Source organism: Malurus melanocephalus, unplaced genomic scaffold, assembly GCF_030028575.1.
Source record: "Malurus melanocephalus ecotype Western Australia unplaced genomic scaffold, MMel_1.1 scaffold_59, whole genome shotgun sequence".
Lineage (NCBI taxonomy): Eukaryota > Metazoa > Chordata > Aves > Passeriformes > Maluridae > Malurus > Malurus melanocephalus.
This window is the reverse complement of record NW_026623291.1, coordinates 1061433-1074537: the sequence shown is the minus strand read 5'-3', so window position 1 is coordinate 1074537 and position 13105 is coordinate 1061433. Positions and strand designations below refer to the sequence as shown.

Here is a 13105-nt window from a genome sequence, read left to right as displayed (position 1 = left end):
TGTCCATAGTGTAAATAGTTCTGTCCGTGGCGCCCACGCTCCTCGTGGGGCTGCTCCCATCGCATCTGTGTTTCTTTCTCATGTGTGAGTCCCGTGTTCGCTGACATTGTGTCCTGGAGAGGGAAGGAGYRGAGGAGAAGMGTTTCTTTGGTGTGTAAAGACGTCTTTGCAGCTGTTTTGTAGTCATCGTGGTTTTTATGCGGAGCCTCTGGGCTTTATTTAACCTCCTTGGGTTTTGTTTTGTAAGGATTAATTTAACACCGCTAACCATTTTATTGCTTTTATCAAGAAGAGCAAAATCTATTTTTGATTTCTGCCTTGGACATGCCCTGCTCACTGCAGCACTGGCAGTGAAGTTACCCACATCCCTGCTGGTACCCCAGCATCCCCAGTGATATCCTGCATCCCTGCCAGCATCCCCCACCAGCATCCCCCATCTCTGCAGACAGGCAACACCAGGAGACCCAAGRCAGAGTCATATTTATTACTGTGCTGTGTCCCACCCCATCCACATCTCCCACTCTTCTTGGCAAGGCAGCTGCCAGGCCCCATGGCTGTCTCTTCTGCCATCCCTTAGGGACAGGACATGACTGTCCCAGCCTTACACCTGCTCCAGCAGCACTGGCACCCCCGGGGGACACCCGTTCTTGCTGGGGGGAGATGCCAGCATCTCTGCCACACTCCAGATCTTGGGTTTCTGGGGCTGCTTGCCCTGCCCAGAGCRTGTCCTGACCTCGGGGCTGCCTCCACACCCTTCCTGCACGGGGCTGGAACTGGGAATGGGGACGGGACCCGATGGGACCCCCTCGCCCTCGCTGTCCTCGCCATCCGAGGCGCTGCGTGTGGCCCAGCTCGCCTTGTTCTCCTTCTTGAGACGCCGGCGGGCATTGGCGAACCAGGTGGAGACCTGGGTGAGGCTCATCCGGCTGACCACGGCCAGCATCACCTTCTCCCCCTTGCTGGGATAGGGGTTCCTGGGGTGTCGTGCCAGCCAGGCCTTCAGTGCCCCGGTGCTCTCCCGCGCCGCCGCTGCCTTCGCCCGCCCCGGCTCCGTGGGCAGCCCCAGCGGCACCTCATAGGGTGCTGAGACCTGCAGGGACAGAGGAGCGTCAGGGTGGGACAGGGGGGCATCATGGCCAGAAGAGAGGGGCTATGGGATGTCAGGGCTCAGCCCTTTGTGCGTGGGAGAGGGCAGAGCTGTGTCCTGGCCGTTCTCTTCCACTCCCATGCGCACCCAAAGAGCTAAATGCAGGAGGGGACATGTATGGGGGCAGGGGAATGTTGGGGAGGGGCAGCAGACTCGGGACAGCAGGTGGTTCACCTGATTCCAASCACCCCAAACAGTCTCATCCTGGTCCTGGCAGAACCCCACATCCCGTTCCCCCCACGGAGCTGCAGCGCGGCACTTACCAGGGGCGTCAGGAGGCTGAGAGGGGGTGGCAGGAGGCTGTACCCGGCCAGAACAGGACAAGGGCAGGAGTAGGGGCAGGGGCAGGGCAGTAGGGCTTGGGGCGGCCCCCGCAGGGTCCCCCAAGAMCCCCCGCATCCCCCCAGCTCTTGTCCCGGACTCCTCTCACCCCGAGGTGCTGCCATGCTGCAGGAGAGGAGCCGGGGAGCTGTGCTCGGGTGTTTTATAGCTGCTGGGGTCCGCRGTGACTGACAGCTGATTAGGGGGCATTATCACCCACGAGAGCAGCAGCAGGATCTGGGGCACCCAAACCCCCCCTCCCTGGCTACTGTTGGGCAGGGACTGGCAGGGAGCGTCCTCCTCGCCTGCCTGCCACCAGCCAGAGCCCCGGTCCCTCCCAGCCCCCAGCTCTGCACAGCCCCAGGGTGGGGTACAGTGGCACCCCGGGGCTGCTGCGTGGGGCCCACCGTGAGCCCCACGGCCACTCACAGCCACAAGCACATGGCACACCTGTGGCTTTACTGCCGTGTCGAGAGCTGTCCCATCCATGACCCCAGTGCTGACTTGGGCTGTGCTCGGCAGAGCCCCCTCTATGCTGTGGAAGGGTGGGTTGGAGTGCCAGGGGCTGCTGGCAGAGCTATTGCTGGGTGGGAGGACAGCAGCCCGTGCTGCCTCATCCTGCTCCTCCTCTGGCTTGGCCAGGTCCTCACCCAAGCCCCAGCCCTGCCACCCCTGCTGCTGGATTCCCGGCAGCAGAGTGGCAAAGGGAAGGGTCCCGCAGCTCTGGGGACAGTGGGGATCCCCACAGGCACTGGGGGTTTGGACAGTGGGGATCCCCACAGACACTGGGGGTTCCTGTGCCTGGCACAGCAGGGGCAGTGGTGGGCAGCTTTGTGAGGGACCCCAAGAGCCCACAACCCCCTGAGCTGCCTGCTCCTGCCACCACGCCTCCCTGCTAAGACTGGGATTATCCCACAGGTTGTATCCGTCATTAAATACCGACTAATAACGCTCTCAGGATATTAAATATGTAACAAACCCGCTTAGCTCTGGCCAGGACAGGAAGGCGAAGGTCACCGGTGCTAATGAGCCCGGCCACATCCCCGGCTCCCTGCAGGCCCTGGTGACAGCAGAAGGTCCCAGGGCTGAGGTGCCAGTCCCAAGAGGTCCCAAGCCCCTGCAGTATCCCATAGCCACAGCCCCAGCAGCACCTGGAGCTCCTGTCATGCATCAGCCAGAGCTCTGGTCCCATTTATCCCACTTTGGGCTGGTCTTGTGCTCTGGGCAGCCACAGATGTGGAAGCCTCAAGGCAGGCAGGACACCCGTGCTGCTGGCTGGGAGCATTCCCGACCACAGCCCAGCAGTGGCCCCATAACCTTGTCCCCATRGGACTCCTCCAGCCCTAATCAGCACCGTGGATCTGCTTGATTAGATAATGGGGCTGTAATCTAGGAAAGCGCCTGCGGATTGCCAGCAGCACCCTGACCCTGCAGAGCACAGCTGGAGAGGGAGGGCCACGGCCAGCAGCCGGCACAGCAGGGGACACAGCTGGACACCTACCCAACCACAGCAGGGCCAGCACAGCCATGTCCCCAGCACCACCGGGCACAGGCAAGGCTGGTGTGAGGCAGCGGGACAGAGCCACGGCCAGGACAGGGCCACTGCTGGGAGAGCCACATGAGCAGCAGCCASCTCTGGGGATGTGTGGGGCCAGCCATGCCCCACTGCCCTGGGGGCCCGTCCCACAGCAGCCTCAGGGCCATCACCGTACCTGCACGGGGGCAGGGAGAGCCCAGCAGAGATCACCCCGTCGCCATCCCGCAGCCGCGGGGGCTCAGGCTTCAAAGGCTCTCGCCGAGGCTGGGTGGTTCCCGGCCTTTTTCCCCTCCGCGGATAATCAGTTTAATGCAGGAGCAGAGAACTAAAACTCTGCGATTAGCTGTTATAATCACATGTAAATAGGCCCAGACAAGCCGCTCAGGAGGGCGGTGTGTGGCTCGGGACAGAGTTACACGGGATTTAGGCTGTTTACCACTCGATTAATTTCATGACTCCAGCCCCAAGCCCACTGCTGTCCCAGCTGCCCGGCTSGCTTCCCAGGAGTCAAGGTCACTCGGGCGGGAGGCAGCTGATAGCCCAGGGCGGCTGCCAGCAGCGACTGGCCCAGCACAGCGCCGGGCTCCAGCACCCCCGTGCCTCAGCCCGAGGCCGTGCTGAGGAAGCTAAGCTGCCCCATCCCTGGCCCGTGGCTGTCTGGACCCACAGGCAGGCACACACACAGGTCTCCATCCCTTTTTATTCATAAGCATAGTCAAAGCTTGAGAATGTCACAGCTGAACCCCTCCCACAACCACCARTGGACCAACACCAGAGTCCATCCTTCTTCAGAAGAAAAATAGAGCATCTTCCACCTCCCTCTCCTCGGGTTCCTTCAGTTCAGAGCCCTGCTGCTGCCTGCCCGCAGGCTGGAGATGCCACAGGAGGGCTGGCTGCTGGCACACTCGGACCACTGGCCCCATGGCTGTGGGGAGCAGTGGCTGTAGCTCCATCCACCTCGCCTCTGACATTGCACCAGAGTTGTGCCCAGCCCCACGCCTTCCCCAGGATCCTCATGTGCTGGGCAGATACMGATCCATGGCTGCCCACACGGACCGTTCAGGAAAAGGGATTTCAGAGCATCAAGTGCAACAGGCGAAGAGACCGTCCACACAAGGGCAGTGCTGTGGCTGCTGAGCAGTGTCTGAGGGGATGTGCAGGATCCCCACGGCGCGGGGCCGAGCGGCAGCGTGTCCGTGGTTGTGTCTGTGCTGCCGCRGCTCAGACCTGTCCCTCACAGGTACAATAAGGCAACTGCTGGCTGGGGCGGCTGCTCCTGGGGTGGCTGCTGCCCAGCACGGTGCGGCCCTGGCCCACTGCTARTCCGACAGCGTGATGACATCGTAGTGAATGCCTGGCTGCAGCTGCTGGATCTGCTCGGCTGCTGCCTCAGYGGTGAAGACACCCTGTGCCTGGGCCATCGCTGCATCCGCCACTGCTGCAGGGGAGAGGGGTCAGCACTGCCTCTGACCGAGGGCAGGGTAGCTGGTGGCTGCTCAGGGCTCCCCTACACACTCCTCACCTGTCCTTTGGGAAGGGTCGTAAGGCCACCCCACCCGTGTGGGGCTCCAGCAGGGAGCCCAGCTCTGAACCCTGCTCCTGAACTGACAGGCTGGSACCAGCAAGGATCTGCCCTTGGACRCTGTGGYTGGCAGCAAAGCAGTGATCCAGCCTGATCTACCCTGCCCTCCCACCAAGGGCAGCTGCACGGCTCCCTGCCAACCCCGACAGGACTGGCACCCCCAAGCCCAAGGAGGACTGGCCCCTTTGTCCCRGGGCCCTGCTATTACCTGAGACAGCCGAGTGTGCTGCTGCTTCCAGCTGTGCCTGGGTGACGAGCTGCTGCTCAGGTGACACAGGCATATACTGGATCTACATAGGGAAAAACAGTCAAGTGCTGAGGGGAAGGTTGCTCCTGGAGCTGCTCTAGACACAATTGCTACACTCAGGCACCAGCCCATGAACTCCCTCTAATTTCATATATCCCTCTCCAGCTGCAGGCTCAGGGCCTACCCTCCAACCACTGCATCATGCCTGGCTCCTTACCTGCGGCTCTGGGAGGAACTGGCCACCCTGCTCATACTGGATGTGGGTGATCTGACCATCTTGTACCTGGGGACAAACACTGAGRCTGTTAGGGTCTGCAGGTGTCCAGGCCCCCAACAATACTGTGACCCAAAGAGAGTAAGCTGGAGCCCCACACATGACACCCCATGGCCCCCAAGCACATGTGACGGGAGCGACAGCCTGAAAGCTCACCTGGATGTGATGTCCCTCTGGGACAACAACATATTCYTGGGGAAGCAAGTGCGGGACGCCTTCCTGGGCAATGATGTACTGAACCTGCAAACATGAGAATTCAGACCCAGAGAAAAGTCACCACTGCCCACCCCCAATCACAACAGAGCTGGATGTGGTCTGTCTCCTGTACCTGTTTCTACCACCCCAATGCCTTCAGCTCTCCCTACTGACCCCTGCTCTTCCCACTGCTGCCAGCTCTTCCCCCGGGGCAGTCTCCCATCCGTGAGCCATGTCCCCTCACCTGGTTGTCAGCAGTCACTAAGTGCTGTACTGTCTGTCCGTCAGCRGTCGTGATCTCCTGGATGTAGGCTGCCTCCTCCTGCAAAGTCAGTAAATGCCCAGTGTGGTCAGGAGGGATTCACACCGTGGCGAGTGGCCACCCACAAGAGGAGGTTGAGGCTGAGGGCCCAACTCACCTGGCTGGTGACGCTCTGCTCCTGTGCAACAAGGATGTGCTCCTGTCCCAGAGCCTGCTGCAGCCGCTCGGGAGCCAGCACGGCCTGGCCGGCCTGCAGAGCCGCTGGAACACAGAGAGAGCTGCTGGGGATGCTGCTGGGGACACGGCCAGGGCTGCCAATGGCCCTGGTCCCCAGTGGTCACTGCTTAGCACCTGCCCCAGCAAAACGCAAAGCTCTGCTCACAGATGGTCAGAGCTAAACCRCTATGTGCAGAAAACACCCTCCACATCAGACCCTGAACTCTGCTTGCAGCAGAGTGAGCTGCTCCCACATGCACTGATCTACCACGACCTGCCTGCAGGGAACACAGGTCCCTTTACTCTGCGCAGCTGCCTGTGCCCAGTCCCTTGATCTCTGTCCCCACCAGCAATCCCAATCGCAGCACGATTTGCCTGGCCCCTCAGGCCCAAAGCTGGGTAAATCCTACACAGGGCTCCAGGACACTCACAGGTCAGCCCTGGTCCCTGGGACATGTCTTACTGTGTAGGGTGGCCAGGGTGTCCTCATCGCTGTTCAGGATGAATGTCTGCTGGGCAGCAGCTGGCCCAGGCCTCTTGCTCTCTGAGCTGTGCAAACGTTGTGTGTGGAACTTGAGGTGCCCGTTACGGTTGAACCTATGGAGGCAGAGGAAGGTGGAGCTTGCCACAGGCAGCACAGGACCCTGTGCTCTCTCCAGGCCACAGGCACCACAGGCGTATCCTACAACATGGCCTGTYCCCTCTCCCAGCAGGTTTCCATCACTGGCCAGGGTCTGAACCCTCCCATGCAGAGCTGGGTCCACCTGCAGCAGGAACTGCTCTTGTCCCCTCTAACGGACTGATCCCTCTAAGGGAAGGTTTGGGACAGACAGCTTTACCAAGATCCCGTCTCCTCTTGAGCAYTGTAGAGCTCTGTGCAATCTCCAAAAGCACAAACAGCCCAGGCACATCACTCACCTCTGCCCACAGAGCTGGCAGGCGAAGGGCTTCTCGTTGGTGTGGGTCAGCATGTGCCTGCGCAGGTCCTTCTTGTTCTTGGAGGCAAAGCTGCAGTGGGGGCACTTGTGTGGCCGGAGGTTGGCATGTTGAACCATGTGGATCTGGGGCAGAAGGACAAGTGCTGGGTCAGAAACCCCCCCATTTCTCCAAACACCTTGTTCCCAGGGCTGCTCCATGCCAGGAAACTTACCCGGACTTCCGGCCAGAGTGTGGCAGTGAAGGGACAGTCGGGACACTTGAAAGTGCTGGGCCCAAGGTGGGCTCTCTTGTGACTCTCCATCTCCGCTCTCCCTGTGAACATGGCTGTGCAAATCTTGCATGAAAACTTTTTGGCTGTGGAAATCTTGCATGAGAGCTTCTTGGCTGGGGAAACCTTGCAAGTGAGCTTCTTGGCTATGCCTGGSAGTGGAGGCCACTTGATCTTTGGGGGTGAGACTTCCTGCCCCTCAGAGACTGGGGACAAAGATGAGTCCTTCTGGAGCTGCCTGGTGACACACTGCACCAGGGGCCACTTGACGCCGGCGGACTGTGCCTCCTGGCCCTCCGCAGGTGAGGCAAAAGCAGCATCCCCGCTGAGGGGCTGCGAGAGAAACACCAGTCACATCTGCTCACACTGCTGCTTGAGACRGGGAGAAGGCTCAGATCCTTACCTCCACGGTCTGGAACTGATTCCCTGGGATAGTGGATGACATGATGTAGTGATTGCTATGGTCCTTCAGATCCTCCTCTGTCATCACAGCTCCGCTCACCACGACTGCGTGGGACGTTTCCACAGGGCTCTCCTCTTCACTGTTGGAGAGGACAGGGTTAGGGAGGATCTGCCTCCTCCTCATCATGACTAAAGCCTCCTCACTGGAGGCCAGTAGTGCCTCTACCTCCCCACTCCTCCCATAGAGCTSACCTGTACAGCGTGGCAGGAGCCTGGATCTCCTCGCTGATGGGTGYGATGATGCTGTACTCTGCTGTTCCRCTGAAGGGGATGGTGATCTGCTGCAGCTCTGAGCCACTCAGGCTCGTTTCCCTGTAAGCCTCCTGCACAAGTGTCTGCCCAGGCTCTGCCATGTGCAGCATCACCAACTTTTGCTGCTGCTCCTTAGAGTCTACCTTTGCCTCCTCCTCTTGTCCCTGCACCTCAGAGGGGCCTGATGTCTCTCCTGCGTCTTCTGGCTTCACCACTGCCACCTGTACAATACAGMAGCTCAGCCGAGGATACACAGCTCTGCAAGATACCCCTGCAGCAGAATAGGGCTGGGAARCCTCCCTGTGCCAGCCCTCAGCAGGCCTGGCTCCCCTTGACCCTACCCACCTGCAGTGAGCTGGTGGCCAACTCCCGCTGGGTGCTCATGTTCAGCAGGAGATCCAGGGCCGTCTGYGTGGCCAGCTCTGCTGATTCAGCCACACCTGGGGGGTTGGATAGGGAGGGTCAGGCAGGTGCTTACCTACCTCCTCCTTATCCCACCCCCTTCCTGAGAGCTCACTCGCCTTGTTCRTAGATGATGGTGGCCCCTTCCAGAGAACCTTGCGAGAGAACAGAGGGCTCTGCACCTGTGACAGCCTGGACCGTGTGGCAGGTGACGGGGCCAAGAGGTGCCTGCATGAGAGAGGGAGAGCTGACAGCACAGTGGGCAGCGAGCACTACGAGGAACCAGGGCCTGGCACAGCACTCACCGGTGGGCTGGCCTCTGGCTCAGCCACTGCCTGCACCTGGCTGTGCTGCTGCTTCAGCTCCTCGATCTGCTGCAGGGTGAAGAAGGGGCGGCGGCGGCAGGGYGGCTCCTCGGGGTGCCTTTGTGCCCACTCCTCGAAGGAGTCRGCATGGCGGCATTGCACATGCAGGCGCAGGTTCTTCTTGTGCTTGGTGGTGAAATGACAGAACTCGCAAGCGAACGGCTTCCCTCCTGCAGGGCCAGGGGAGGGGGGTCAGGCAGAGGGTCCCCAGGGGATGGCAGGGAGAGCAGGCAGGCTCTGACTGTCTCTGGGAGAAAGGGGAGCTGCAGGGCATGAGACAAACTGCTCCTCTTACCCGTGTGCTTGACTGCCATGTGAGAGACCAAGAAGTCCTCCCGGAAGGTGGAATATTTGCAGACACTGCACTTGTAGGGCTTGTCATTCATGTGTGACAGCTGGTGGTTCAGCAGCACCTTCTTGTCCTCRCAAACGTAGTCACAGAACTCACATTTAAACCTGCCAGAACAACACTGCTGGTCACAGTGGCYGAGGGGCAGTGGGACACAGGCTCTGCCCAGGCATGCTGGGCTCCTACCTGCGGTTGGCGATGGCCTGGATGTGTGTCAGGAGGTGCATCTTGAACGTGTAGCGCTTCTTAAAGGACTTCCCGCACTGTGGTGAAACAAAGCAAAGCAGCACTCACCTCCTGCCCTGCCTCACCCGCTGCCACCACCTCTCCAGACTGTGTCCTCCTCACCTTGTCACACATGTGTGGTTTCTCTGTGCTGTGTGTCTTCATGTGCTGCGTAAGCCTCTTCTGCATGGGGTAGACACGGTTGCAGACAGGGCATGGGAAGGAGTTCAGCTTTGGTGGCTGGATGGAGAGCATAAASATGAGATCACCTGGATGAGCTCACCAGTTTCTTTACCCTCTCCCCACGGCAGGATTTTGATTGCCTTCCCTCAAGAGATCCAGAAACAATGCCTTTAATGAGGCACTGAGATTTTGTGGAAGACCCAGATATGCCTTTTCCATGCAACAGTGCTGAGAGACAAGCCAACAGAGTATTSAAACTCACCGGATCAGCTCTCTTCTTCCTGAAAAAGAAGTAAGAAAAGCCCGTTGTGTCAGTYACCAATCCCAATTCCTTTCTGCCTTATACCCAGACACCAAAACTCTCTATTCTGGAAAGGGTCAGGGGATGGGGAGGCCACGACCACCCTCCCAGGGCAGGAAGAACAGAGTCAGTGCTGTTCAATGTCCAGGATAGTGCTGCTCTCACCTGTCCCGGCTGTGCACTGTGGAGTGCCGAATGACATCCTTCTTGTACACACTGGTGTAATTGCACTCCTCACACTTGTAGGGCTTGCTGCCCACATGGTTGAACATGTGCTCCTGTGAGAGGCAGAGCAGGGCAGTCAGACATGGGGCTGCCTGGCACCTGGCAGGTTCTGGTGCAGGGCAGATGARGCTCACCTTGAGGGAGGACCACCGCCGAGAGCGGTAGCTGCACTGAAGACACTTGAAGAGCTGTGGGTCGTTGGCCTCATGTGAGTTGACGTGGAAGCGAAGRTCATCGTGTGTGAGGAACCGTGAGCCACAGATCCGACACAGGTAGGGCCGCATCAGGGGYTTGGGGGACTTGTAGTAGTACCTGCAGAAACACGAACAGGGCTCAGAGCTGCGGTGCCAAAGGGGCTGCACTGGCCCTGGGCACAGGCCAGAGGGCCCAGCACACCCCCCTCACCTGCGCCCCATGTACTTGCGGTATTTCTTGCCCAGGAAGCGGCGGGAGGGCCGCCCGCGCCGCCGGGGGATGACGTCTGCCTCCTCAGCACCGGTGTTGGAGGAAGGGTCCTTGTTCTCCGAGTCAGACTGGCTGATACCAGGCTCTGCCAGGCTCTCACCAGTCCCATTCTCYAGGCCAGAAGAACTGGCTGCTTCTGAGTTCTGCAGCTCCTGGCCTGGTGTGCTTTGGGATGTCACCAAGGGCTCCACTTCCCTTCCTGTTTCACAGAACACAGCACAGCTCCATCACATTCCCGCTGTGCCTCCAGGAATTTGCGCAGCACCCCCTGCTCCAGCCCTGAATGGGGCTGCTGCCTCCCACCTCCCTCACCTTCTGGCATGTCCTGAGGCGTATCCTCCAGACGAAGCAGCTTGCGGGGTCTCCCTGGGCGTCGGCGCGGCCTCTCCTCGCTGGACGTGGAGACAGTGCGGCCGTACTTGGGCTGTCGTGCCCGAGGCTCGTCCTCAGCTGGGTTGTAGTCACTGTCCTCTGCAGGCAAATGCCCAAAACATCAGAGACTGGGAAAAGACTAAGCTAAATAAGATGTGGGGAGAATGAGTCCTACCTTCAGGATCATCAATAGCACCAGCATCCATAATATCATCATCTTCTTCTTCTGGGGCCTCCTCATTCTCAGTCTTTGGAGCAGCTCCCACCTTTCGTGGACGTCCTTTCTTCAAAGTCAGAGCTGAACCCACTGCCACAGAGAACAGGGTGATTTTACCTGATTGTGGGCCAGAACAGGCCCTTATGCTCCAACTCCTGTCTTGCTTCTTCCCAGGAAAAAGCAGAGCCTGGYTGCAGTGAGATAAATTTCCCCCAGCCCCCGGCACACACCTGGCTGGAAGTGACGCTCTTTCATGTGATTAATCAGTGTTTTCTTAGAGACACTCTTGTACTGACACATCTTGCACTTGAATTGCTGCACCACCACCACTTCCATCATTTCTTCCAGGGTCTCTAAGTCTGGCTGGTCCAGCACCTCCCCACCATCTGCTTCTTGGGCTCGGTCTGGCTTTGCAGGCAGCTCCAGCACTTCCAACTGCTCAGAAGGYTCTGAAGGGCCAGGCTGGTCAAGGCACGTGGAGGTAGGTCCATCAGCAACAGCTTCTATTGCCAAGCTATTAGCCAGAGCAGAAGTGGCCATCTGGGACACCATGGGAGCACCTGAAACACCAAAACCCACTCAGCCAAGAGGGAGACTCTCACCTGCATCCAAGGCTGYACCCGTACTGGGGGCACAGGGCTGAACACAAGTTCAGGAACAGGTGCCCAACAGGCCTGTGGGACAGGCACCATGACTAATGCAGCTGGGACACCCACTGCAGGCCATGCTCCAGTGGCACAAGGCTCAGGGCAGAGCTGACCATCACGGRCAGCCCAGGGAGCTCCCTCACCATCATCGGGGCCTTGCAGAATGAGGTAYTGCGTGGTCTCGGCCCCTCCATCCTCTGCGCTGGTCACAGCAATGCAGCCTGGCAGGGAGAGGAGAGCAGAGTGGTGACTGCCAGATGCAGGTGCTGTAGAGTTACTGGAGCTCACTGGGGCTCTCCCAGTTCAGACAGAATCTGGAAGGTGTGAGGAGGGTCTGGCTCCAGGGATGGAGTCTGCCCTGGGCTGAAACAGCAGCTGGACAGAAGGATAGCTGTCCAGCAACAGGAGGTCCTCACCAAACTCTCCAGTCACTGCAGCAAGGCAAGAAGACAAAACCTTGCTGACCAGTTGGACTCAATAATCTTAGYTTTTTCCAGCCTTARCAATTCCATGTCTSTATTTCYCCYRMCTCCTGARGTCTGGTGCAGTGGYAGCTCCCTCCCCAGCCCACCAAGCCATCTGCATGTGCGAGCAYACACTCACTCTGGATGATGTCAGGCCCAATTGTGGACTCGATGATTTTGTCAATGGCAGAACCCAGGTCTGAGGAAGTGGATGCAGTGGAGTCTGACACGACTGTGGCTCCATCGGTGACAACACTGGAGTGGACCAGGACTTGTGGGGACTCTGACACCATGACAGACTGGCTCACAGTGGAGACACTGGAGACCAAGGTGGATTGGGCAATAGAGGATGAGTCTGGCAGGTAAATCCGGGGAATGGCATCTGTGCTGGAGCTGCTCTCCGACACCTCTTCCTGGCACATAAAAGAAGTCCAGAAGAGCTCAGGTGAGACATCTTTACCAGGCCAAGCCCTTGGGKCAGCCAGCTTATGCAAGTGACCTGCAAAATTTCCAGGAAAGGTAGCAGAGCAAACCCTTCGGTACTGACAAAAACCTGAACCCTCCAGGGCTGCTCTTGCTACCAAGGGGAGTTCTGCTCYTCCAACAAAACCATACCTGCCGGCCGAGGCCGCAGAGCTCGGTCTGTCAGAAATGTCTAGAGAAASCCCCAGGAACCAGAACCACGGCGGCCCTCCCTGCCACCCCACCCTCCCCTCCCAGCGCCTACCAAGGAGACGCCGCTGCTGTCGGAGCTCTGMCCCACGCCGGAGTCATCGGCCCGGGAGAGGAGCCCGGGCCCCGCGGCGGCATCGCTGCTGTCCGCCGACACGGCCTCCGAGCTTCCGACGCCCAGTCCGCTCTCGGTGGGCTCCTCCCGCGCCGCCTGCGGGGCCGCGTCGCTGCTGCTCTCCACCGCATTCTCCTCCATGCCCGCCCTGCCGGGACCCGCTACGCTCGACCTGCGGGAGGACCGCCGCCGTCAGGCCCACGGSCCGCTCCACGCCGTGCCTGGTCCCCGCGGGGGCCGGTGCTCCGGAGCTGCGGCGGGCCCATGCCGGGKGTCCCGAGCGCTCTCCCGGGGGTCCCGCCGCCACCCGGCGCCCCCGGTCCCGGCATGCCCCGCGGCCCCACCCGGCGCTGCGCCGCCATCTTGCCGCGGGGTCCCCCCCGCCGCCTCCGCGCGCGCGC

At 59.9% G+C, this 13105-nt stretch overlaps 2 protein-coding genes across 6 annotated transcripts in view; both read right to left on the bottom strand.

The window, feature by feature from the left end:
• Positions 1-601: 601 nt before the first annotated feature.
• On the bottom strand, positions 602-1179 carry LOC130573517 (putative iroquois-class homeodomain protein irx-1). The gene has a single exon (XM_057365986.1). It carries the CDS (start codon positions 941-943, stop codon positions 602-604), a length of 342 nt encoding a protein of 113 aa, XP_057221969.1. The 5' UTR covers positions 944-1179.
• A 2493-nt stretch (positions 1180-3672) lies between these two features.
• ZNF335 (zinc finger protein 335) overlaps positions 3673-13105 on the bottom strand; it is a 9842-nt gene continuing 409 nt past the window's right edge. For 2 of the 5 annotated variants that reach the window (XM_057365915.1, XM_057365914.1), the window contains exons 2-28: positions 12645-12876; positions 12057-12330; positions 11597-11674; positions 11037-11366; positions 10765-10896; positions 10530-10688; positions 10158-10416; positions 9887-10064; positions 9693-9805; positions 9489-9507; positions 9167-9283; positions 9005-9081; positions 8765-8925; positions 8410-8639; positions 8224-8332; positions 8048-8142; positions 7643-7923; positions 7392-7530; positions 6932-7321; positions 6700-6842; positions 6245-6378; positions 5723-5826; positions 5548-5625; positions 5265-5348; positions 5052-5117; positions 4796-4877; positions 3673-4443 (exon numbers count right to left, since the gene is read on the bottom strand). In XM_057365915.1, the coding sequence (XP_057221898.1) occupies positions 4325-4443; positions 4796-4877; positions 5052-5117; positions 5265-5348; positions 5548-5625; positions 5723-5826; positions 6245-6378; positions 6700-6842; positions 6932-7321; positions 7392-7530; positions 7643-7923; positions 8048-8142; positions 8224-8332; positions 8410-8639; positions 8765-8925; positions 9005-9081; positions 9167-9283; positions 9489-9507; positions 9693-9805; positions 9887-10064; positions 10158-10416; positions 10530-10688; positions 10765-10896; positions 11037-11366; positions 11597-11674; positions 12057-12330; positions 12645-12845 (4152 nt within the window). In that variant the 5' untranslated portion in view covers positions 12846-12876 and the 3' untranslated portion in view covers positions 3673-4324. The remainder of the gene's footprint in view (positions 4444-4795; positions 4878-5051; positions 5118-5264; positions 5349-5547; positions 5626-5722; positions 5827-6244; positions 6379-6699; positions 6843-6931; positions 7322-7391; positions 7531-7642; positions 7924-8047; positions 8143-8223; positions 8333-8409; positions 8640-8764; positions 8926-9004; positions 9082-9166; positions 9284-9488; positions 9508-9692; positions 9806-9886; positions 10065-10157; positions 10417-10529; positions 10689-10764; positions 10897-11036; positions 11367-11596; positions 11675-12056; positions 12331-12644; positions 12877-13105) is intronic. The other 3 variants (XM_057365916.1, XM_057365918.1, XM_057365917.1) reach the window with 3 other exon arrangements.